This window comes from Chelonoidis abingdonii, chromosome 7 (genome assembly GCF_003597395.2).
Source record: "Chelonoidis abingdonii isolate Lonesome George chromosome 7, CheloAbing_2.0, whole genome shotgun sequence".
Classification (NCBI taxonomy): Eukaryota; Metazoa; Chordata; order Testudines; family Testudinidae; genus Chelonoidis; species Chelonoidis abingdonii.
The window spans coordinates 30,618,194-30,644,211 of record NC_133775.1 but is presented as its reverse complement, the minus strand read 5'-3'; the positions used below and the strand labels follow the sequence as shown (position 1 = coordinate 30,644,211).

At 40.0% G+C, this 26,018-nt stretch overlaps 1 protein-coding gene across 2 annotated transcripts in view; it reads left to right on the top strand.

The window, feature by feature from the left end:
• ZNHIT6 (zinc finger HIT-type containing 6) overlaps nucleotides 1–26,018 on the top strand; it is a 56,280-nt gene that overhangs the window by 25,105 nt on the left and 5,157 nt on the right. For both annotated transcript variants that reach the window (XM_032779280.2, XM_032779281.2), the window contains exon 9: nucleotides 24,583–24,707. In XM_032779280.2, the coding sequence (XP_032635171.1) occupies nucleotides 24,583–24,707 (125 nt within the window). The remainder of the gene's footprint in view (nucleotides 1–24,582; nucleotides 24,708–26,018) is intronic.

Here is a 26,018-nt window from a genome sequence, read left to right as displayed (position 1 = left end):
TAAATTATTTTTAGTTGGGCTTTTCTGCTCTCTGCTGATTGGTTGGGGGGGCGGGGGCGGGTCAACAGCTCCAAAAACAAACATATTTGTTGAAAACTTTACTTATATGATTACAGCCTATCTTGTTCCCTTCCTCTTTGTGCATATGTTGCCTGCCACCACTGAACTGAGACTTGGCTGCTGCAGAGTTTTTTGTTTTGGGTGTTTGTTTGTTTTTTTGCCATGTAGGCATTCCTTCTATGAACTAGTATAATAAATTTGATTAGGAGGGGAGGATCAGCTTTATAAAGTGTGTGACTTGGAATCCGAAAGTGTATGTTCTTTTACCTGCTCTATCATGGAAAGTTTGCGTGTCTGTCAGCAAGTCACACAATCTGTTCTCAGTTTCTCCTTCTATAAAATGAGCACTATATTTTTCTTAGTTCACAGAGGAATTGAGCTAAAATTCAGTAATGGTTTGTGAAGCTCTTTTGGATCTTCAGATAGAAGGTGTAGTGAATTTAAAAGAAATTAAAAACCCTTAAGGTTGATCTTCATCTTGTGTGTCCAGATATTCAGCAAAATGAATTTGATTATTTACATGTTTAATGTGAGTATATAAGTACTTTGCTGAATCCTGGGTATAATTATGCATTCCTCTTGTGGAATGTGAATAGAAATTAAAACTTGTTCTGTGCTTGATTAACTTACCATAGCTTTAGGAAAAATAGCCTAAACCTACTAACCAAGACCAAAGGTAGATCTGAGCTGTGGTTCCACAGTAATGTCTAAGAGGCAGCATTCTAATAGGAAGCCCAGTGCTTTAAAGGAAAGACTAAAGTTCTGGTTGAAGTTGAGTATTAGAGGAGAATTTAAGAGCAGTCACTAACATCAGAATTGCTCTTTTGTCTGAAGTCTTCACTTTTTATGATTACAAAGAGGACTGTGTTAGAGAGAAAAATCTTCCTTAGATTAACTGCATTTATCAACACGTTTTGTGCAGTCAGTTATCTTCAGTTTTTGTGTGGTTCTTACACACAGAAAAAGGAAGCAAAATATTTTTAAAAGGAAAATGTGATTGTAAAACACCAAAAATTTGGTGAGGAACTCAAGCAGGTAACTTTTCTTTAGGTGATAGGTTTAAAGCTGATGGCATCCCTTTTAAAATATCAACACTTAGCAAATATATCAGTGTCAGTTCTGTTAAAACAGATATGCTTGTTTTTAGCGCAGTTTTGGGTGCAGCAAGGAAGTTGAATGCTGATCTTTGCTATAATTTCCTCCCCCTTTGCGTTCCTCCTGACCATGACTTCCCCCACCACCATGTTGCTGCCCTATATTAGTAAGGGTAGTGTTAACAGCTTTTCCTCTATTGTGCAGGCCAAGTTATTCTTAACATGTGCACTAGATCTCCATACAGACAAGCCCAACAAGCCAGGATGTAAATCTACAGTGCTCTAGCCTGCTGCCCACTAAGTGGCTGTGTGGGCCCTGCTGCCAGGCCTAAAAGTTCTGTAGTACACTTTGATAAACCCAGGGTCGGCTCCAGGCATCAGCCTAGCAAGCAGCTGCTTGGGGCAGCCAAGGGGAAGAGGCAGCACATCCGGGTCTTCAGTGGCAGGTCTCTCACTCCCTCTCGGAGCGAAGGACCAGCCCCCAAATTCCCGCCAAAGACTGAAGCGGCACCAGCAGAGCTGCAGATCGTGATTGTGGCTTGCTTTCTTTTTTTTTTTTCTCTTTTTGCTGCCTGGGGCGGCGAAAACCTTGGAACCGGCCCTGGATATACTGCTGTTTCACTCTGCAGCATTCCATGCACTACGTGTCTGGATAGACAAGCCTATAAGTACAACGAGTACCCCATAATCCATCAGTGCTCTGCTTTGCTCACATTGTCTAAGATCAGCCAGAGCAATGACCCAGCTGTGTGAAAGGGACCCTTTTACCACTGAGTAGTGGGTTGCTGGAGGATAGTACCAGTATACTGCCTTTAAGTTCATATGAATATTGTATTATCTAGGATTCAAAAAAACATCTTATTAAAATTATTAGATAATAGGAGGACTTTAAAACTATACATTGTCAAATTGGATGTAAGGTTTTAGTCCAGAGTCTTTTAAGACAGTGCTCCTCATAATTGCAGTTAGGTATCATTTAAAGCAGTGGTTCTCAGTTTACGGCCCTATCAGAGCACAGCTGTAGCCCACGTGAGATCCTCAGCACCATACAGATAGTATATATCCATATGTATGTGACCCACATAACACAGAGAGCATATACAGTCCACAATGGTAAATAGGTTGAGAACCACTGCATGTTTCAGAGAACTAAATAGGATTATTATTAGGTTCCTAGTTTTAAGATAAGCATCTTGCAAGAGGATTTCACTATTTCCTGAAAATGTTTATAGAACAGGAGTTTGTGGTTTAATTTTGACTGTTTCATTCTGTGGCTCACCGTGTAACAGCCATTTTAATTTGAATGTCATTTACAAAATACTATCTTTAAATATATTTTTCTCAGGAGAATATTTATATTTGCCAGCTACTACATGTTTTTACTTAAAACATGAGAGTCCCAGCTAGGGAAGTTAAACAACAGTTAACTAACACCACTAGGGCACAGATAGGCTGGTTAGCTGTTGAACAACATGAAGCTTGCTTGCTTTCCATTGACTCATTTTTATGTTAGTGATATTCTTCTTCCTGAAGTGCATGTAATATGGGAGCCTATCTTAGTTAAGGAGGACTTTGCCAGGACTTCTTTCATTATGTATTGGTATTACTCTTGAATCATTTGGAGCAGCTTTGGTTGAGTGACTCAAAGCACACCTTCCCACCATTACTTAGAATTGTAGTGTGTGACTACTGGACCCTTGATAGGCCACTCAAAGATCCTTTTTAAGGTAACTGTAGTTAATTTAGAAGGAGGATTAGTAACACCAATGTTATATAGACACAGAAGTGCTCCTTTTACTCTGAAATCCACAGCTCTCTTCTTGTTGGTTTGGGAAAATCTGCTTTTGGATGGATTGCTAGAAATGAAGTTTTCCATCTGGAGATGTTAACCCCTATCACCTGGTATGCAGTATGCAGTTTGTCTAAGTTTTGTTCTGGGGTGAAACTATTCCAGGGGAGGTTTAACTGATGCCTGTTGGATGATTTTTGCACTCTTCTAAATTCTTTTATAAAATAATATTTTCTTTCTTCAAAATAAATTAATGCCCTTACTGTGTCTAATCCTTTATTTGGGATGCCTTCAAAGTGACTTCATGTGGTAAGATTATTGCTTTTTCCACTAAGGGAAGGAAAAACGCAACTGCCAAATTATACAGTCTAGTTTGGGAAATACACCTTCTCATTTTCCTGAGAGTGCTGCCAGATTTGCCTTTGTTAAGCAAAGAACTTGATGTTCACTGTAACTAAATTGATGGTCAGAATAGTTACATCAGATTAGTAAACAAAGACATGTGGTTTACATGCATTTATACCAATATAAATATTGTGTGATGAGGCTACTGTTAAATCATTCATATAATATTCTCCTGTTGAGTTAATACTCACTAGGACAAATTTGTTTTGCAAGAAATATTTTTTCTAACAGACTGTCTTTTTGAAACTCAACAAGGATCCTTTCATAAGTTAATTTTCTTCCTAGCCTGTTAACTATTCATGACTCATTAATTTTTTCAGAATAAACTGTCATGGAGTTAATTTTAATATAACACCAAGAGCCAGATTTTAAAAGGTATTTAGGCATGTAAAGATGCAGATAGGTGCATAGTGTGATTTAAAATCTCGCTTTAAAGGTCTGGAAGCCTTCCATTAACTTCAGTGAGTTTTTGGATCAGTTCCTTGAACGGTACAGGAATACTGAGTGAAATCAAGTTATGTCCTACAGGTGTTACTAATGCAGAGCTTCTATTGACTTCAATGGAGTTCACACTCTCAAAGGGCTCCAAGGATGGGGTCTGTACATTTTTGTCCTGTTGCAACTCATATGTCAGTGCTTTAAGAAACCTTAAAACATCAACACCCACCCTCAGATTGCCTCTTGCTAGCCGCAGTGACTGACATTCGCCAAGCAAATGGAAAACACAGCCATCCTATCTTACTCAATTGTAGTGGATAGTGAGGAAGAAAAATCCATTAAACAAGTATTGCAAGTGCTTCTCTTCTAAATGTCATCTCTTTATGCTGGTGACCACTTATTTTGCTTTAGCTGGTCCAAAACAGTTGCTTCCCAGAATGCTGGATGTTAGTAATTTTAGAGCACTTCCCTGTCTCAAGATCAGCTGGCAGAAGTAGGAGTTATTTGCTTTGGTAAACTCTTATTTCCATGCCCAGAGAGAATTTTCCTCTGTGGCCTACTGTTGTTTTTTTTTAAATATCTAGGGATTAAAGTTGCTTTAGATTCTGCTAATATTATGCTCTTTGCTATTAAGATCACTAAAACCAACTCCTTTACAAATTTAAAAAGCTTGATGTACATTCCTCTATCACTTAAAGATAGTGTGTATCCTGAAATAGTGATTGTGCTGAAATGCACTTTGTTGTCAGGGTTCCTTCCCTACTCTGAACTCTAGGGTACAGATGTGGGGACCCGCGTGAAAGCCCCCTAATCTTATTTCTACCAGCTTAGGTTAAAACCTGGTATGCTGCCACCACAAAATGATTTAACAAGAAACAGGGAGAAGACCACTTGGAGTTCCCCTACCCCAAAATATCCCCCTAAACCCTTACACCCCCTTTCCTGGGGAGGCTTGAGAATAGTATCCAAACCAATTGGTTACAAGGTGATCAAAGACCCAAACCCCTGGGTCTTTGGACAATAGAAAACTCAGTCCTGTTCTTAAAAGAAGGATTTTATTAAAAAGAAAATGTGAAAATCGTCTCTATAAAATCGAGATGGAAAATAACTTTACAGGGTAATCCGATTCAGAGAGCCCAGAGGAACCCCCTTTAGCCTTAGTTTCAAAGTTACAACAAAACAGGGATAAACCTCCCTCTAACAAAGGGAACATTCACAAGTTGAGAAAACAAAGATAAACTAATACGCCTTGCCTGGGTGTTACTTACAAGTTTGAAATATGGGAGATTTGTTCAAAAAAGATTTGGAGAACATGGATTGATGTCTGGTCCCTCTTAGTCACAAAAGCGAACACCATCAAAACAAAGAGCACAAACAAAAGCTCCTCCCCCCACGCCCTACCCCTAAGATTTGAAAGTATCTTGTCCCCTTATTGGTCATTTGGGTTAGGTGTCAGCCAGGTTACCTGAGCTTCTTAACCCTTTACAGGTAAAAGGATTTTGGTGCCTCTGGCCAGGATGGATTTTATAGTATTGTATAAAGGAGAGTTGTTATCCTTCCCTTTATAGTTATGACAGTTGTAAATGTTGATATTGACTTATTAGTTTTTATTTACGTATTTGAGTGCACCTGCCATGCGCTATGATCTGTACAAATATGAAAGAAAGCACAATTTGTGTCCAAATAGGGTTATTGTCTAAAAAGACAAACTGATAGAAATAGGGAGCTTTTCTTTCTCTAACCTTCCAGTTAAAGTAATTGTAGGTGTCACAAGTGGACACGGTAGGTTAAAATTAAAATCAAAAGTAAATGGAAGTTGACTGCATCTCCTAATTATAAAAATCCATTTGCTTTAATTGTGTATTTATTCAATGTGCCACTTCACCTTCAGAAAATTGTCTTGGAGTGTAAGATGTGGTATAAACAAAAATAGTAGTCTGATCAAGACCAAGCAAAATAATCACAATTATTAACCAGGGCTATTTTATTATCAAAGAAAGGAAAAGAAAACTTTAAACAAAACAACGCAAATGACACAATACAAGTGATAAACTAGCGACCATTTCAATTTCTTCTGTATATCTTTCTGGAGAGAGCTTTAACAGAGATTCTACCCTTGAGAGTGAACCCCTCTGTGGGCTCTTCTCTCTTGGTAAGTTAAGACCAAAGTAAATTATTTTCCAAAATTATTGTGAATCCATCCCTTACTATGATGTTAGGCAGCTAACAATGTTTATAGATGGGCTGAAGAATTCTGTTTCAAGTCTGGTGAACCTGTTGGTTATTATTAAATAATTAACCAGTTTATAGTTGGCAAAGTAGGCAGTTTTAGCTAAACCCTATGAAACCAAGGAAAACATTTAAATTTGTTACTTAGAAGCAGCATTTAATGAGCCAGTTATGAATATTAAGACTCTTAAGGCCAATTACATTCCACTATTTCTCTGTTTACCAAAGTTTAGCCCATCTCCTCTCAAGAAGTACATGGTCTTCTAACCACTTGGTGATGAACAGGAGAAACTGTTAGTCTTAAATTGTTGTACTCAAAGTACTATACGGGATCTTTTCAGGGAGGATAAGGCAAAACGCCACATTTATTAGTAATACAGGTTTAATTAACACTCTATCATATGCATATGATATATTACAGTCATGCATTCACACACACACACACACACACACACACACACACACACACAGACACAAACACACTCCGTCTTGCTGCTGTTACCAACACGTTGCTCCCCTTAACTGCACTGGCCAGGTGAGTTAGATGGGGGAGGAGTGGAGCCGGGCTTCTGCCGATCCGGATCGATGCTCCTATGGTGACAAGACGAGACCCAGGGTCCTTCTGCAAGACACCTTGTATTTATAGCAGCTTCCCTCTTATGCAAATCCGAACAAGATCAAATCTGCAGTCTGGTGCCGTTGGTCTGGTGCTTTGTGCTGCTTTTTTTCTGGTGTTTCCCAATGCTGCTCAAAGAGGTCGTTTTCTAAGAAGGTGCTTGCTTCTAATCCCTGAGGTCATCAATATGTCTGCTTTTCTTTATGGCCCACTTGACAAGTTGTATTGTCCTTGCTCTGGCTTCCATTCCTCTTTACTGTTGTAGCTGTCTGGAGGGTGTCTTCCAAGCCTCACCATTCACACTCATTCAGTCAATGGGGCAATGGATTACAGAGTGTGTGGGGGGTAGATTTATTCTACTTCTTAGCAAAAGGCAATGTTTCTTTCACTTTAACTATACCATCCTTAGGGCTATAACATTTGATACAAGTTTTCTCATTCACGCAATTTCTAATAAAAAGTGTAATGAGAAGGCACAATGCCAAGTCATATGAAATACAAAATCAAACAGTGAACAGAAGTTACAATGCAGGCAAGTGTAGTGAATGGTGAACAGAACTTACATTAATAAAGTGAACAATTAAAAACAATTTCATTTATCAGTTCTACAAAATTACAACAGCATTTCAACGTTCCATCAAAATCATGACAGTAGTTTTAAATTTTCATCCGTTGGTAGTGTCTTAGGTAACTTCATCTCACCAATCCAAGCTGAAGTCTTGAGGAGATTTTCCTTGAGTTGATTTCTTCTTGAGTCATCTTTCTTAAATGGTTTTTCTTACTGTCTGTGGCAATGCTGTGTTTGAGGTTGGTAGCAGAGTGTGCAAGTGAGGAGTGCTCACTTAAGAGCTTTTAATACCCATCCCCTTCCTATTTCCATTAAATTATAGGAAAACACACCTCTTGCAGGGTTGTTTAGATTCAAAGGTCACTGCTTCATGCCTTCGGGGTTAGTTTAGTTGACATTTTCAGTTCCTGAATGTACAGTCTGCTTAATGAATATGCATCATTTCTTTAATTGCCTTTGTTTTTGTGGTAGGAAAGATCCAGATAATTTTTAAAGTTAGTTTTAACTCTCTTTATTCAGCCAGTTTCAGAGAAATTCTTCCCATTTTTTTTTGAGATTGACAGAAAATAAATTTCTGTTTTCAAAAATCCCAAACACACCTGTTTATGCAAAAGTTTTAGTCTTCAAATGTCGTTTTAAATTAAATAACTCAAAGTCTTTAGCTTAAATAATTAAAAGTTGTTGACTTTAGAGGGATGATTCTTATCTTCTGGAGTTAGTTAAGGGTTTTCTTATCCTGTGCCAGTTCTTAATTTCCCATTAATATAAATATTCTATACTTAATGGCTTTTACACTGGTTTAGCAAGGTCATTAGATGCCATGTTGGTACATGAAGCATTTTACTATTTACATAGCAATGACATTAAGAGTTATATTGGGAGCTTTGCATTTAGCTAACATATTTGCAAGTCTGTATTTCACAAAGGTGTTTGTCATTTCTGCATTTAAGAAATAAACAAGTTTAAAACTTCTCCACCTACATATTCTTCTTTGAAAGTTTTAAGAACACAAGCAGGTTTTCTTGCAAGAGTGTGGGGGTTAATAGAGACCACTCTTCTTAGATTTATTGCTCTGATAACACACCCTGCATTTCTTTTTACAATTAAGGCTCTACTTAAAATATGAGTGTTTTACATGGTCGGTCTGTCTTGAGATTAGATTGTCCTTGAAATATAGAAGCAGAAACCTTTAGTTTTAACATTTTGTAACAGAACTAGTGAAGCATATGTATTGCTTTATTTCCAAGCACCTGACTATAACATTCTTAGTTATATCTTAGTATTCAGTAAAAGTGCAAACAAGTTTGTAACAATTTTAAAGTTATAATAATTTTTAATATGACTTCTGCATCAATATTGAAGATTCTCCCCAACAGCTGGATCTAAATGTACTCCTTCCATGCCTCTCATGCTTTGGGTGTTCTTATTTATCCCCAATTTCATTTTTTATTAAAACTTCCTTTCCTCCTTCAGCCTCTCTTACAGCTTGACATATCTTTTAAATCTCCTGATCAGTCCATCTTCAGCCTTAGCTGTTGTCAGCAACTCCAACCATTCTGTATCCAACTAAAGTTCTGCTTTCCCTTTTCTCTTGGGAATATCGGTCTGTCTGCTCCTTTTAGTAATAGTTAACTTGAATTTTTCAACTGATTAAAAACAATAGGGAGCAGCAGTTTCCAAAACTTTTAAGTTTTATTGTAATGATAGTCAATTTTCATTCCTATTCACTTAATGTTCTTTACTAAAACCTTGTATTACACAACACAAATGGAAAGCAGAAATGTAGTCATTGCTAACAGTAACAAATGCGTATGATCTGAATCTTTAGTATGCCAAGCTGAATGTTCATAATCGCTTACTTGACCTTTGAGAAACTTTTATAGATAATTCCAGTCTGGATAGAACATGTCCTTCTTGTTATCTTGAGCAATAAGTTGTTTTCTCAGGAGTTATTGTTTTAAACCTGGAGACAGTTTCACAAAACAGCATTTAATACCCAATAGTGAATTCCATTGGATTTAATGGATTCTTTTTAATTGTTTGTATTACTGCACCTAAGGACCTCAGTCAAGGAGTCAGGGCCTTACTGTGCTAATACTGCACGGAAGCTACAAACATGGGGAAAGGAGTATCGAGGAAGAGGTGGAGGATGAGAGAATATAATCATCCATTTAACATTAGTCATGGCTTACCTCCTGCCTGTCTGGCAGCTAGGAGTTTCTGTAGGCACTGGGGGAGATCTGAGGGGCATGTAAATAAAAGGCATGTGGTGATGTATATATGGCCAGCATCCATCAGGATAGCGAAGCTGGTAAATCCCTTTAGGGGTGAGAGAAGAGATTCTGCCTTTTTTTCATAAAGGGTTCATTGGCTGCTAGGTTTGGCAAGAAGAGTCTTCAACTGGGCCATATTAAGATGTTTCCATAAAGCAGGGTTGGTTTTGGGGCAAGGGCTTCTGGAAGAAAGAAGTTGAGCTTGCTCACAACTGAGCAGAGAACACACAGGATTGTTCAGTGAAGCCAGACTGCTGTGAAAAATGGTCTCTTGGCTGTCCCTTCTGTCACAAGGGCAGACTTGAAAAGGGAGCCTTTTATGTTCCTGTCAGAAAGGAGAACCAGCGCTGTTTCCTTCTGACCTTGCCAAAGGGGAATCCCTCTGTTTATCTCTTACTGACAGAAGGAAACTAGGACTATTTGTACCCCACCAAGGAGGGACTTGACCTTCCTGCTTGTTTGCCAGGAAAGGATCTTGTTTATTTTTTTTACTTATATTTTTTCCCTTTCCTCAAAGGGTTAGTAACCCCTTATTGGCAAGTGTATCGCAATGAGCCTCTTACACAAATAAGCTGTAAAAGCCTAAAACCAATGAGTAACAATACAGAGTCAAGATTTAAGTTTTAGGCAAGATAAGCTGTACCAGTCTAAAATAGAGGGAGTGGGGAAAACGCATGTCAAAAGTAGTGAATGTGAGGAAGTAATAAGTCCTCTTAACTGGAACATCATTCTGTCTACAGTACATTAAAGGTCCTGTGTTAATGTTTCCAGATATCTTTTATTCTATGTCACATTTCATTACACTGGATTAGCCAATGGCTATTGCATCAGCTTTTTATCTTCTTTCTGTCACAAAGTAGAGTTTGGTGCAAAGATAACTGCCTTTGCAGTTGTTTTAAAGATACTGTATGTTTACATCCATGTTCTGGAGCTTAGTTTTGGATTGGGATTGGACATGGTGAAGGGTGGAGTAAGGATTCTATACTGTCAGGGTTGGATTTATCTCCTCTGGACTGAATTCAGGGTGTGTTAGGCCTGCTCTATACGGTGCGATAGCAGTCCCTGTGTAACTGCTGCTCTAATTGGAGATCGGGTAGAATTCTTTGTGTCTTTCTCTGCCGTGCCCTAGGCTTGCCAGCTGGGTCACACGATGAAAGTAGTACCTACACAAGTAGAAAGATACCTAGAGAACTCTTTAGTCTAGCAGACAAAGACATAATGAGATCCAGTGGTTAGAAGTTGAAGTTAGAAAAATATAAACTAGAAAAAAGATGCAACTTCGTAACAGTGAGAGTAATTAATCATTGGTACAGATTACCAAGAGAAGTGGTAAATTTGTCATCATTTTAAGTCTTTTAATTGAGAACGGATGTTTTTCTAAAATATAGACTAGTTAAAACTACAAGTTGCTGGGCTTGATAATATTCTCGTAAGAATAATAATTCCCTCCACTTCAGGAATAATTGGGTGAAATTCTGTGGCTTGTGTTATGCAGGAAATCAGACTACAGTTGTCCCTTCTGGCCTTGAAGTCTATAAATCTATATCATTCCTTGTGCTAATATTTCCAAAAATATTGCTAGCCAGGCAATAATGCTTACTTTGTACATAAGAATCCGCTAACTAGGAATCTTAAATGACGGAGTCTGTGTCTGACCTGCAACTTAAAAGCTGTCTCTGCTTCTGAAACAAGTTTTACAACATTACTGTCCCACCCACATCCTCATAAAATGCCTATTTGTAAAATCCTTCCCCACTTACAAGGAATAAATCTCTCAATTTTGTAGCATCTACAGATTCCATTAATGTGCTGTTTACTTCCATTAATTAAGATATAAATGAAACTTGACCTAACACTTCCTCCTGCTCTGTACATGACCACTTTTCATTATGCTTTGGTTACAGTCACTTAGGCTGTTTGCAGTCCACATGATTGTTCAAACTGTTTCAAGTAATATTTTATGAAACCTTATAGAATGTACTAAACTCAAAATACACTGCACCTCCAAGCATTCCCTTTTTTCTCCCCATTTCTCCAATATTGCACTAGTGGTAGAAGTTACATGTTTTGATTTTTCCTTCAGTCTTTTGGTAACTAACTGTCCATGACCTTTTTTTTTTTTTTTTTTTTTTTTTAAGGAGTAATTTAGTAGTATAGAAAATGACACTATCGGAGTTATTTTTGAGACATCAGTTTAATTGATCCTTCTGAAGTATTAGCTGACTTGCTTTCTCCCTTGTGCTTTTTGGTTTTGGAGACTTTCCTTTAGCCCCTCTAGCTAGCATTAGCTCATTTTGCTGCCCTTATTTTTTCTATGCCAGCCTTAACTGACTCAGAATATTCTTGTTTGATACTTTAAAAGATAGATGGGGAGGTAATCGTTATTTTTTAACAGCAGTTCCTTGTGAGGCCACATGGCTAATTATTTTTATAAGATGCTTCTGTCTTCTGCATCTTAATTGTAATGTCTTGGGAAACTCCAAGTGTCTTTTGTGTGGGTGGATTTTAATAGTTCCTCCCATTATGCCTTACTGAATTCTTTATTTTCCCAACATTTTTTTCCTGAAATTTAATTCCTTTGTACTGCTGCATTCTGTTAACCTGATTGTATTGAATCCAGGCAGCTGACATTCACTAGTTCCAATCTCATTCCCTTCCCTCCAGTCCCAAGGATTTTCATGTTTTCTACCACTCTCCCATAAGTGACAAGCAAATCCAGAATGGTTTGTCCTTTGGTTGGAGTCTTTGGATTATGATTATGCAGCCCAAGCTCCTCTTTCACAAATTACCCCTCACTTAGTCAAAGGAATCATTGCAGCAGACAAACTATCTGCTTTTAATGCTTTACCGTTTTTCTATGCTTTTCTTTAGACAAGTATTACTCTGCTCAGCTATGAGCCATTGCTTCATTCTCAAAAAGTGATAAGGACAACCTTTGTCCTTTCAAGGTGGCTTAGTTCCACTCTTTATTTTCTTAGTACAGGGGTTCTCAAACTAGGAGGTCGGGACCCCTTAGAGGGTCACAAGGTTATAACGCGGAGGGTCATGAGCTGTCAGGCTCTACCCCAAACCCTGCTTTGCCTCCAGCATTTATAAAAGTGTTAAATATATACAAAAGTGTTTTTACTGTATGGGGGAGGTCTCACTCAGAGGCTTGCTATGTGAAAGGGGTCACCAGTACAAAAGTCTGAGAACCCCTGTCTTAGTACCTTTTCTTCCCCTTCACTGTTACTTAGTATCTCTAGACTAACAATGAAAAGCTTATCTATATTGAGTATTTAAATATCACTAATAATTTAGGTGATAAGTAGATTGTAGTGGGTTGGGGTGGTCCCTCCCCCTCTGGGTCATTGGGAGGCCACTCTGCCTTACTATATCACTGGGCATCGCCCAGAGTCAGGGAATTAGCAGAGCATTAAACAGCTTATGGCTCCGGCCTGCAGTCTAGTCAGAGCAGCAAATAATTAGGGGCTGTAGCCCACGATCTGGGAAGAGGAGCACAAGTCTATGAGCCCCAGCCTTCAGGGCAGGACAAGCAAGTTCATTGAGCCCAGACCGTCAGTCAGGGCGGAGTAGCAATAGTCTATGGCTCTGGCCTGTACCCTGGTTCCAGTGGATGGCTGACAAACGCAGGCCTCTTGGCCTAGAGTGGGGGTGGGGTGGCAGGGGATAGAGGGGCCTAGGCCCACCTGACTCCATTGGGCCCCAGCCCAGGGCCCTAGCAATGGCAGAGTGTTCCATCACTGGGTCAACACGGAATCCAGCCACAACACACTAACCAGGTCTCCAGCAGCAATACAGCCAGATTGGGTCACTTCCTACCATTCCTTTGAGGTGTAACTGGATCCGTGGGGGTCCTTTGTTTCCTCAGGGTAGAAGGCCAGTGACTTCTCAGTGCCTGGGTCAGTAGACAGCGCCAGCAGTTCTGGCCTGTCCTCGGTTCAGCAGGATTCCACTACAGTCTGACAGCCTGGGAATGGGCAAGAGGTGCCTGTTTTTCTCTGGCAGCTGCAGAACTACTGAGCTGCAGGACCCTCCCTTCATACTTCCTGTTCCACCTCCTGACTTCCGGTGGGATGGGTGTGCAAGCATGGCCTGGCCCCGCCCGCCCTGGTTCAGAGTGTGGACTCTCCCTGTCTGGCTCAGTGGGAGGCCGCTGGGCCTCACTACATAGATTAAAAAGTGTCCCTACCTATCTGTTTTCCACTGGGTCTTGCTTCACTCTTGCCTCAATCATTCAATTTTATTGTAACTGTTAGAAACACGTAAAATAATATTCTATCACTTCTGATTCCAACTGTACTTTGATTTCCATAGTCAAAGGCTCATTGATGCAAAAGAGAGGAGATATGGCTTGCTGTAACTGTCTTCAGCAGGATCTATATTTTCTGAAGGTTCTGAAGGTATATCTATGACTGAAATTATCATTACGTAGTCTGAAGAACTTAATCTGAATTTAAAGAAAAGGATGATGCTATTCCTTTTCTGTTCTGTTGTTCCATTTGGTATTTAATAGTTGGAGAAAAATATGCACTTTTTATGCAGATGGGTAAAGTTGGATGGTGAGATGCATGTGTAACATGCTTGTGAAGTAGGTTACATCTCCCTCTATAGTTGTCCAGGCAATGACCCCCTACTGCTATTTTCAGTTACTGAAGTTACTCCTTTAGCTCAAGTGGTACAGGTCTTTGCTTTTGTGCTGAGAATCCCAGGTTCAAATGCTGCATAAAGTTGCTGTACGCAAAACTTTGTGCCTGAAGGATATAGAACACTGACTTAAAAGATCCGCTCTGTGGATGATCCTCATTTAATGATGAAATGAGTTGAATTTTAAAAACTTCTCTTAAAATAGTTATAATAAAAGTTACAGTTAGTTCTTGGCAAGATTTTTGGACCAACTGATTGACAGTGGAAGCAGCGGCGGCTCCAGGCACCAGCACTCCAAGCGCATGCCTGGGGCAGCAAGTCGCACAGGGGCACCCTGCCGGTCCCTGTGAGGGCAGCAGTCAGGCAGCCTTCGGTAGCTTGCCTGCGGGACGTCTGCCAGTCCCGTGGACTCAGCGGCAATTTGGCGGCAGGTACACCGAAGTCGCAGGACCGGCAGACCTCCTGCAGGCAAGCTGCCATGCTTGGGGTGGCAAAAAAGCTAGAGCCGCCCCTGAGAGGAAGGCAGTATGTTCTAACACCTTATGTACACTAGGACTTTTTCCCTGAAATTTCCCATCATTGCAGTAGTAGGAGTGCTAGTGTATGTGAGGAGCTGGCAGCCACTGAGTTGTCTATACCTGTACTTAGGAGGGATAGATGACATAATGGTTAAAATGCCAGAGCTGGACTACACTCTCAACAGTATTAGCACAGGTAGATCTGTACATGTGTTAACAGCAAGGGGGAAAGTTTAGAGAGAGACTAGTGTAGATACAGCCTAAAAATGCTTACAACGTAGGGGTTCACAAATCTGTAATGAAATAAACTACTGAATTAAAGGTGATGCCAATATATTTTTAAATATTAGTGTAAATTACATTTTTCATTTGTAAACTTGATTGCCTTGAACTTACTTTCACTTTTCAAAAGTATTGTTCAATTTAAAAACAGGTTCATGTATTTGTGTTAAAGTTAAGTTTATGGGAAGGGATGTTAATCAAAAGGTAGTTTCATAGTGGGAGTGTTCCTTTTAAAGATTTACTTTTTTCCTAGTTTTTCAGAGTACAGATTGATATTCTTAAAATTTGTGCATTTAAAATTTTGACAGAACTTGTAAATACAAAGCTAAAGAATTTTATGTAGTTTCAAGGAAAAATGTATTCCCAATCCAAAAGTAAATTTTCCTCGCTCATCTAATTCAGAAGTGTATTTCACTACTTCCATGTTCACCAAATCATAACCACACAAAGGGTTTATTCACCACTTAGGAATGAAAGTCCATCTGTTAGTTATTATCTTCGCTGTGCTTTAGCACTTCAGAATGAGTGCCTTGGAGAGATCTTGTAAGTGCTTTCTTTGAGGAAAATGCAGGCATCCAGAAAAGGGTAAAATCCTGCCATCTTTTGTCAGGAAAATTCCATTTACTTCCCAGAAGTTACTGGGAGTTTGCCTGAATAACGATTCTAAGATGGGGTCCAAAATTGTAGTGTCTCATACCATCAATCTATTGTGTTTTAATTATACTAATAATACCTCTGTTTCCATTTAGGGAAGCTCAATCTCAACAAAATATTATGGGGGGAGAGGGCTTTGCTTTGGGACTACCATCTTAAAATCTGGGTAATGATCAAATGTGGTGATTAGTGCAAGAAAATTTTTAGAAATGTGAACTTTTTTTAAATGTTATGATTTATCTATCAAAGATTGTTTCCGATATGACAGTTTTCTGTCCTACAACTAGAGTTCTATGAGTTCCAGAAATCACATGAGAATTTAAGTTTTATCTTTAATCTGAGATTGCAACACAAAATCAGAGTGCCTGTGGATGATGTAGGGGGAGACCTGATCTTAGCAGGAAATTTCCGGTTGTTTGAACCAGTGCAGACAGTTATACCACTGAGATGATAGCTGTAGGCTCCAGTGGAGGGGGTCTTATTGCAATAGCCTAAACAAATGTAATGTTACTATCTACAGAAGGAGGTTGGATATTTTTGTCTTCCTGCGAGATGGAAGAATGGTTGCAGGGCGCAAAACTGTAGATTCTTCTTTGAGCGGTAGTCCCTATGGGTGGGTATTCCAATGTGGGTGAGCATACCACAAATTTTTTTCACTAGAAGTGTCCCCTGGTCTGCTCCTGCACATCTTCGTGTTCCAAACAGAGGGCATTAGAGGAGGTATGTACGCCCGTCCCCTTTTGGGGTTGTGATACCACCACGGTACAGCCTACCTGACTATCCCTAGGCTGAGAGCAACACAACCCAATGGCTGCAGTCAGTACAGCTGCCATAGGGATCAGGGCTGTGTGGCCTAATAGCCAAAATCAATAGGGTTGCTCTTGTATTCAGGGCAGCGTGACCAAGTAGTCAGTCTATACAGCTGTCCTTGGGGATCAGGGCTGTGCAGCTTAATAGCCAGAGTCAGTATGGCTTCCCTGGGGATAAGGACTGTGTGGCCTAATGGCCAAAGTCAGGGGCCACCATTGTGGGGGTAATAGCTGGGGTAGGGAGACCTCCTCCACTGGGTCTCGGTCCAGGGCCCTCTCAGCAGCGAGTGTGGTCACCATCCAGTCAACAGGGACCCTACCACAACATGCTGATCTTCCTCGGATGGGAGATACCTCTCACTCTGCCTCCCTGGGCCACTTCCTGCTGTGTCTCCTGAAGCCGGGTTCTGTGCATCATCGGGGTCTCCAAGCTCCTTGGTGTAGGTAGTTATCATAAGCATAAGTCCCAATTCTGAACCTTAGCGTCCAAAATGTGGGTGCCTGCATGAACCCTCCAAGCTTAATTACCAGCTTAGATCTGATAGCGCTGCCACCAGCCAGAATTCCCAGAGTCTGGCGCACTCTGGTCTCCCCAAAACCTTCCCGGGGGGACCCCAAGACTCAGATGCCCTGAGTCTACAACAAAGGGAAATAACCCCCTCCCCTTGTCTCCTCTTTATTTCCTCCCAGGCTTCCCCTCCCTGGATAGCCCTGGACGATCACCCTATTTCAATTCCTTGAAATGCAAAACAGAGAGATCCAGTTTCTTTCACCCTCAGTCAGAGTCCCTGCAAAGGTAAGCTTTGCAACTCTGACACAAAGAGATTTCCCCCTCCCAGTCTTTCCCTGAGAGAGACCGTAACCCTGGCACAGAGATTCCTATCCCCCTGAGCCTCAACTAGAAAAGAAAATCCAACAAGTTTTAAAAAGAAAGCTTTATATAAAAAGAAAGAAAAAGACACAAAACTGGTCTCTGTATCAAGGTTGACAATATACAGGGTCAATTGCTTAAAAGAAAAATGAATAAACAGCCTTATCCAAAAAGATATACAATTTAAAACATTCCAGCAAACGACAAACCTGTAAAAAAAAAAAAAAAAAACAATATAAGCCTATTGTTTTTCTACCTTTGTACTCACAACTTGGAAACTGAAGATTAGAAACCTGGAGATAGAAATCACTCTCATAGCCGAGAGAGCACAGACAGAACAAAGAACCCACACCCAAAAACTTCCCTCCCTGAGCTTTGAAAAATCTGGTTTCCTGATTGGTCCTCTGGTCAGGTGTTTGGTTCCCTTTGTTAACGCTTTACACGTAAAAGAAACATTAACCCTTAGCTATCTGTTTATGACAGTAGTGCTCTGGGATTCCGACTCTGGTTGGCCGGCCATAGGCGAAAGGTCTCTGGTCTGGTCCATGGGAACTCTGGTTCCCACAGTCAGATGCTGGAGCCTCCACCAGGCATCCTCCCTCCTGTGTGGTCATCCTAAAATGAGCTGGGCTGCTCCATTTTATACTGAGGCAGCAGTTGGAGCATGCCCAGCATGGTCTGTGGAGTGGGACTTCTACCACCCAGAGCAGGACTTCCAGCACCCTTTCTTGTCTAGTGCGAGGTATGCAAACCTTGTCACAGGTTAGGGTGACTGCCTCCCCAGTTCCTTTCTACTGTTCTACCCCTCATTGTCCATAGGTTCACTAACCTTCCTGCTTCTAATCTAGGTGTGTGTTTTTTCTGTAAATAGTGTACCCTTTGTATAGTTACAGTAGTTTTACTAATAGGTAGGTAGTATTTTGCTGTCTGGGGGGTTCCCACTCTTTTACACCACCACCATTTGGTTCTTAGTATGCCTAAAATTCCAGGCTTCATGTCCTGCATGGCATGCCCCTGGATCATCCCAGTGAGTGACCCCCATGATTCGGGATTATATTGTCTTAGAGAATCCCACATTCCCTCTAAATGCAATATTGGTTATTCCTTTCTACCCTGAATCCAGCAATCCCATGAATTCCAGTTCTGAAGACACTGATGGAGTGGTCTATGAAAGCCCAGTCCAACCCTGGGTCAGTTGATCTTCACACATACACCCTGTACGTCAGCTGGAGGTGCATGTTAACACCCCTGCTGGCCAGACGCACCCTCGCTTTGGGCCATCAGAGACCAGGCCCAAGGACTCTTAATAGTCAATGGCAGGAGGGTAAGGAGAAACACTCTTATAAGAAGCAGGCGAAATCTTCTCCCAAGGGTTCCAAGAAGATGACTGCCTTCCTTGCATCCTCCAAATCTAATGAGACTCTGCATCCTGGTACGGACGTGTCAGGGGCTCACAGAGAGCATGGATCTGAACTGCCAAGAGCTGCCCCAAAACTGCTGGGCATGGAAGGGGAAGGACGTGGGTGGGACGGATAGCTCAGTGGTTTGAGCATTGGCCTGCCAAACCCAGGGTAATGAGTTCAATCCTTGAGGGGGCCATTTAGGGATCTGGGGCAAAAAGCTGTGTGGGGATTGGTCCTGCTTTGAGCAGGGGGTTAGACTAGATGACCTCCTGAGGTCCCTTCCAACCCTAATATTTAATTAAACAAAAAAAACAACCTGGCACCAGCAAGAAAAAGAAGGGAAGGATTACCAGTTGCACAATGGTATAGGAAGAAATACTTGATGATAGTGACATTCACTTCCCAGCCTAATTCAGTACCATCTGCCCAACCAAAAGGCAGAAGCCCTTCCCATTACCCACCCATCAGACTCTGGTTGCTATGCTTGAGGACTTGGTTCTGTATTCCAACCCAGTCACTGATATTGGTGGAATCAGTGGTCTCTAGGTAGATATCCACAACATTATTGCCCCATTTTACAGTATTGTCCACTAGTAAGCAAATTATCAGGCATTGATTTCTAAATACAACATTATTAATTACAACAAATTGTCTGAGTTTACCAACAAAACTTCCACAGTAACTAGCTGTTAGTTAAAAAAAAAAATGGATGTCTTTGCACACCCTATGGACTCTCATGCAACCCTCTTCTGCTTGGGTATTCGCTGTTCCGTAGCCTTTTTACCATCACAGAGCACATGAGCCCCCTGGAAATGCCAGAGGGTGCAGCTGTCAAGGTATGATTCCCCACTCTGAACCTTAGTGTCCAAAAGATGGGGTACCTGCATGAACCCCTGTAAGCTTAATTACTAGCTTAGAAATGATAGAGCTGCCACCACCCGAAAATATAGTGTTTTGGGACACTTTCTGGCCCCCAAACCCTTCCCCGGGGACCCCAAGACCCAAAACCCCTTGGGTCTCACAACAAAGGGAAGTAAGCCATTCCCCCCTCCTTTCTCCCTCCCAGATTCTCCCCTCCGTAGGTAACACTGGGAAATCCCTGTGATTCAACTCCTTGAATCTTAAAACAGAGGAAATTCACCTTCCCCCCGCTTCTCTCCCCCTCCCAGACTCTCCTTGAGAGAGAGAGAGACAGTGATCCTAACAGAGAGAAATCAGGCTTTTCCTCCCCCCTTCTCTCCTTTCTCCCACCAATTCCCTGGTGAGTGCAGACCTGCTCCCCTTGGGTCTTACACAAGAAATAAAAAAAAAATCCATCAGGTTCTTAAAAAGAAAAGCTTTTAATAAAGAAAAAAAAAGTAAAAATTGTCTCTGTAAAATCAAACGATGGAAAATGTTACAGGGTCTTTCAGCTTATAAGACACTAGAGAGAATTCCTCCCCCCGGCAACACCCACCTCAAGTTGCCAGCAAAACAGAGATTACACCCGTTTCCGCCAGGCAAAAATACACATTTGCAAAAAATAAAAGAAAACAATCAAAAGACCTAAATCTCCTTCTCTAACTCCGGTACTTACTAAATTTGAACAGAATGAAGCTGTTTCAGAAAATTGGAGAGTCTGTATACATGTCTGGTCCCTCTCAGAACCCAGAGAGAACAAAGAAAAAACCCAAAAAGCACAGACAAAGGCTTCCCTCCACCAAGATTTGAAAGTATCTTGTCTCCTGATTGGTCCTCTGGTCAGGTGTTCCAGGTTTACTGAGGTAGTTAACCCTTTACAGGTAAAAGAGACATTAACCCTTAACCATCTGTTTATGACAGCAGCGCAGCAGATAGAATGCCCTGCCCTCATCTTCTCCACCCTCACAGCTTCCTGCCAAGAGATCATTTTGCTGGGACCCTCTGAAAGCTGCCAGCCATAAAGAACATAAGAATGGCCATATGGGTTCAGACCAATGGTGCATCTGGCCCAGTATCCTGTCTTCTGTCAGTGGCCAGTCCCAGTTAGCTCAAAGGGAATGAGCAGAAAAGGGCAATTATCCCCTGTCGTCCAGTCCCAGAATCTGGCAGTCAGAGACTTATTGATACCAAGAGCATGGGGTTGTGTCCCTGACCATCTTGGCTAATAGCCATTAATGGACCTATCCTCCATGAACTTATCTAATTCTTTTTTGAACCCCATTATAATTTTCACCTTCACAATATCCCCTAGCTATGAGTTCCACAGGTTGACTCTGCATTGTGTGAGGAAGTACTTCCCTTTGTTTGTTTAAACCTATTGCCTGTTGTTATTGGGTGACCCTAGTTGTTCTCTTACGTGAAGGGGCAAATAACATTTCTTTATTTACTTTCTCCACGCTGTTCATGATTTTATACACCTGAATCATATCCACCCTCCGTTGTCTCTTTTCCAAGCTAAATAGACCCAGTCTTTTTAAACTTTCTTCATATGGAAGCTGGTCACAACCTTAATAATTTTTATTGCCTTTCTCTGTACCTTTTCCATTTCTAATATATCTTTTCTTGGAGATGGGGTGACCAAAACTGCAAAAGTATTCAAGGTGTGAGCATACCATGGGTGTATATATTGGCATTATGGTATTTACTGTCTTATTATCAGTCCCTTTCCTAATGGTTCCTAACCTTCTGTTAGCTTTTTTACTGCCACTGTACATCGTGCAGATGTTTTCAGAGATCTAGCCACAATGACTCCAAGATCTCTTTCTTGAGTGGTAATAGCTAATTTAAACTCTATCATTTTGTATGGATAATTGGAATTATGTTTTCCAGTGTGCATTACTTTGCATTTGCATTTATCAACATTGAATTTCAACAGCGATTTTATTGCCCAGTCACAGAGTTTAGTGAGATCCCTTTGTAATTCTTCACAGTCAGCTTTGGACGTACAAAATTACTCAAGATAGTTATCATCTGCAGACTTTGCCACCTCGCTATTCACCCCTTTGTCTTGACCGTTTATAAATATGTTGAACAGCACTGGTCCCATTACACATCCGTGTGGGACCTGCTATTTACCTCTCTCCATTCTGAAAACTGACTATTTATTCCTACCCTTTGTTTCCTGTCTTTAACCAGTTACTGATCCATAAGAGGACTTCCCCTCTTATCCCATGACTGCTGGTACTGAAGTTAGGCTTACCAGCTTGTGATTGCCCTTACCAAAATGGCTACTATCTACCATTGTCCCAACAGAGCTGAAACTACAAGCAGCACCCCCGCCAAGTTGGCAGCCATCTACCTACAGCCTTTACCAGGTGGTAGTGAAGCTGTACTCAGTGGGACAGAATCCAGACTTCCCTCAGCTTATTGACCATGTGAGATCTGGGCAGAAGTGGGGGGAGGGGAAACAATGCAATCCATGGGGCAAAGACCCAGCGTGGAGAGTCATCATCTTAGCATATGTGCAATGTGCTCAGGTGGCATGTAACCAGGAATCATTCTCCAATTTGGTCTGCTGATTGGATCATTAGCTTCCCTGGCCCAGGTCGGGTACTGATGGAGAGTGTGACATGAACGTTGATCCATGCCCCCCAGGGTGGAGAGTAAGGGCAGGGAATCAGAGAGGTGTGTAGGAGAAGTAGAGAATGTGGATGTGGGGTGTCTGTGGGGACAGGGGAACATGATGGGATAGGCAGGGAGATTGAATATGGTGCCAGATAATGAAGATTTGTTTATAACAGCAGGCTTTAACCACAGTTTCTGAAACGTACTGAATGTTGTTTGTTCCTGTCTACACATGCAGTTCAGCGGTGTTCCATACCAGTTCAGATGCACCCCTTGCTGACAGTTGTTGTCAGTAGGGCTGTCAGTGATTAAAAAAAAAAATTAATCATGATTAATCACGCTGTTAAACAACAGAATACCATTTTATTTAAATATTTTTGGATGTTTTCTACATTTTCAAATATATTGATTTCAATTACAACACAGAATACAAAGCATACAGTGCTCACTTTATATTTGCAAGTATTTGCACTGTAAAAAAAAAAACAACCAAAAACTAAACTTCTATATACTTTCTGTAACTCTTGCTGTCTATCGCCAATAAAATTTACTTTAAAAAAACCAAACTGTGGTTCAGTGATCTAACACTTCAATAATTTACAATCATAAAATAGTTTAAAGTATAAAGGTTTTATGCTATGCCAAACTGGAGACTAAAGCTGTTTTGTCTAAAACATGAGATAATGGAAAGTGTATTGTGGCATGTGAATTACTTTAGCCTCTTTGAGGTAAATGTTTGCTTAACCAGAAAAGAATGTGTTGAGGTCCTTGCCAAAGGAAAGGTATTGCTATACTTTAAATGCAAAGTACTGTAAGTAAACCAGTAAATGTTTCTGTTTTAATCCACAAGTTATGAAAGCATTCATTGAATAAGAAATTTAATATATTGTTATCCTTTTTAAAGGGTTTAAGAAAGAATAGGTCATAATTACTTTGGGTCAAGAGAAACATGAAATCAAATATTTTCATGATGGTTGAAGTTTAATATGTGGGGGCGAATAGCTATTGTTTACATGAAGTTTCCTTCAAAGCCAGAAAACTGAATTCCTAGCTTACCTTCAGTATTTCTTTTGTCTGGTGGCTTCTGAGATGTACTGTTCTTAATCATCCATTACTGTAAATAGTAAAGTGTATCAGTAACTACTCTCATCCTTGAAATGTGGTTATTGGTAAAGAATAACTATACAGCATGTAAAAAAAAAAAAAAAACTGAGTGAAGAGCAACTAAGGGAAATGTCCTCCTTGTACAGAAAATTTATTTTGTATCTAAACTTTATTTGCCTTTAACTGATTCAGTAGTTTAGTAGTAATTTAATAATCCTAATTTCAGTTTCAAAACAGAAGTCACGTCACTCAGATCACATTGTAATAATAGCTGAGCATCTGTTAGATGTTGCAGTTATATTAAGTATTAGAAACAGGGTTTGCATTGTAGAAAACTTTTGAAAATTCTTTCCCCCCCAACACCACCATCCAGCTTATTTTGGTTTGGAGGTTTATAAAGACCAGAGAGGATAGGGTAGTTTTATAATGTAATTGTAGGGAATATGCTCAGTTGACTTTTTATTACTATGGCATAACTTTTGTTACGTAAAACTGATGTCTGTACTGGCTCCGAATATATCCTTCCTGGAGGGAGAAAAGGCTTCCTTATATGGAAAAGGCCTGCTGATCCAAATCACGTGACCCTGGCAGAACACACTAGTAAGTGGAGTTTTCTGCTGGGAGTTGTGTTTGCAGCTGATGGCTGTGAGGAGAGGGTTTGGCTGAGGGGTAAATGGCAAGATTATGCCATTTTTCAAAACATGATTCACATAATGGGGATCATACACTGTCTAAATTGTGTCCAAGCAATTTTACCTTTACAAGATAGGTGTAAATGCCTCCAATATAAATTTGTTCTGACAGTTTGAGCCTATATGATTTTTTCTACCTGTCTAATAAACTATTGACAATTAAAAAGCAAGTATATTAAACTAATATTCAATGTTAAGCATGTAAATTAAACCTTTAATATTAGAGCCTTAAAGCATGAAAAATTATGATTACATCTATTTATTTACTTAGCATACTATAATGGCAACTAGTACAGGAAAACAAATTGCACGCTGAGTTTTTTTTTTATTTAATTCAAAATCAGGTTTTAGTCCTCTTAGTCTTTAGAGATACCTACATTTTGCTTATTCCTATATTTTTAGGATAAAGTGTTAAGCTTTAAAATGTTTGTTTGATCTAGATGGATAGTAACATTGGCTTGTAATTAAAATGGTTTCCAATTGAAAATTAGTCTTACCAAGATGATTTGCAACTAATTATTATGTTCATTTCTGGAAATAAGAAAATGCATATTATATCCTCGATGCTATAAAAGTTAAAATAAACTTTCAATTATTTTTTTAAGCTATGATGAACTGCATACCAGTAAAAGCCTTCTAGACAATTTGAAAGACAAGGTAGTAATTGAGTACCCAACATTACTTGTGGTATTAAAGAAACTCAAGAATGATATAAGAGTTCTTGGCCAAGGTAAGCATGAATTTATTTCCTGTTATGCTAGATATTTTAGCTGAATAAACAATAATTAAGGATACATCCTTTATTAATCTCAGGAATGTACAGTATGTTTTGTATTTGCCTCTAAATTTAAAATATTGACAGAAAAAATCTATTACAGATTTTGTTAATGCTCTGCTTTAATTCCTTTAGGTAGATGGCTTAAATTTTGTGCTTACTATGTTTACTAGTTTTTAGTACATCTTATGTAGTGTAACCACAGCAATAAAACAATTTTTTGACTTTTTTCTAGTCTTATTTATTACATTTCATGGGTAGCAAAGCTGTGCAACACTTGTTGGCCTTAAGGACACAATTTTGCGTAATTTCCCAGTATAGTTTTTCCTCACATTGGACAGTTAATTGACATTACAAGTTTGAATGCCTACCAGATAATTCAGAAGATGGAGTTTCAATGGGCTTAAAAGAGCTACATTATCTTTGCAAAGTAGCTTGTTGTGAACACCTTTCGATAGTTAGTTTAATAAAAGAGGAAAATTCACATTTTGCACTGAAAACTTTAAAGGAAGTTTTCATTTTTATTTTTTAATTTTCACTACAAAATTTTTTTTTGTTCTACTCCACTTCAAACTGCCACTAACAGAAGGAGCACAACTTTTGGAAGAAAGGTGACTAGTTAAGGTGCTCATCGCATCATTTTTAGTGATGCTGATGACAAGTGAGGCACAGGCATTTTGTCTTCTGCTCTACAGGAAACACAGGAAAGTGGTATCTAAAGCTGCCAGTACAGAAACGAGGGCTGCCTGTTTGAAAGCTAGAAGGTTGAAGTTGCCATCTGGTTGAGAGGAACTTGCTTCCTATGTATACAGCTGATTTAGAAATAAGTTACTGTGCAACAAAAAAAAGTACAAAATGGATCCAGAAAGACCCCACAGGCACAAAAAACATAGAGAACAAGGAGGTGCTGGTATTGGGAATCAAACTAGAAGAAATACAATGGGTAACAATAACATGTGCTTCCTAATTGGTGCATCAACTCAAAGAGCTTGTAGGTGAGCTGGAAGATCAGGAACGTCAGCACTAGGAACTGAGTATTCAAGCATTGCACCAAAGTAAGCTCCAACAATCCAGTCTTTAATATTGACAGAGCTCTGTGGAGAAACTCCCAAATAGGTTTGCAGCAGATCTTTCTTGGCAGTCTTAATAACGGCTCTACCTAGATTCGGAATTGGACTGGAGAAAACACTGACTTGTATACCATAGGACACAATCCTGCAGTAGCTGAGGAGGATGGTATAGCCTTATTGATGGATTGGTGATTGA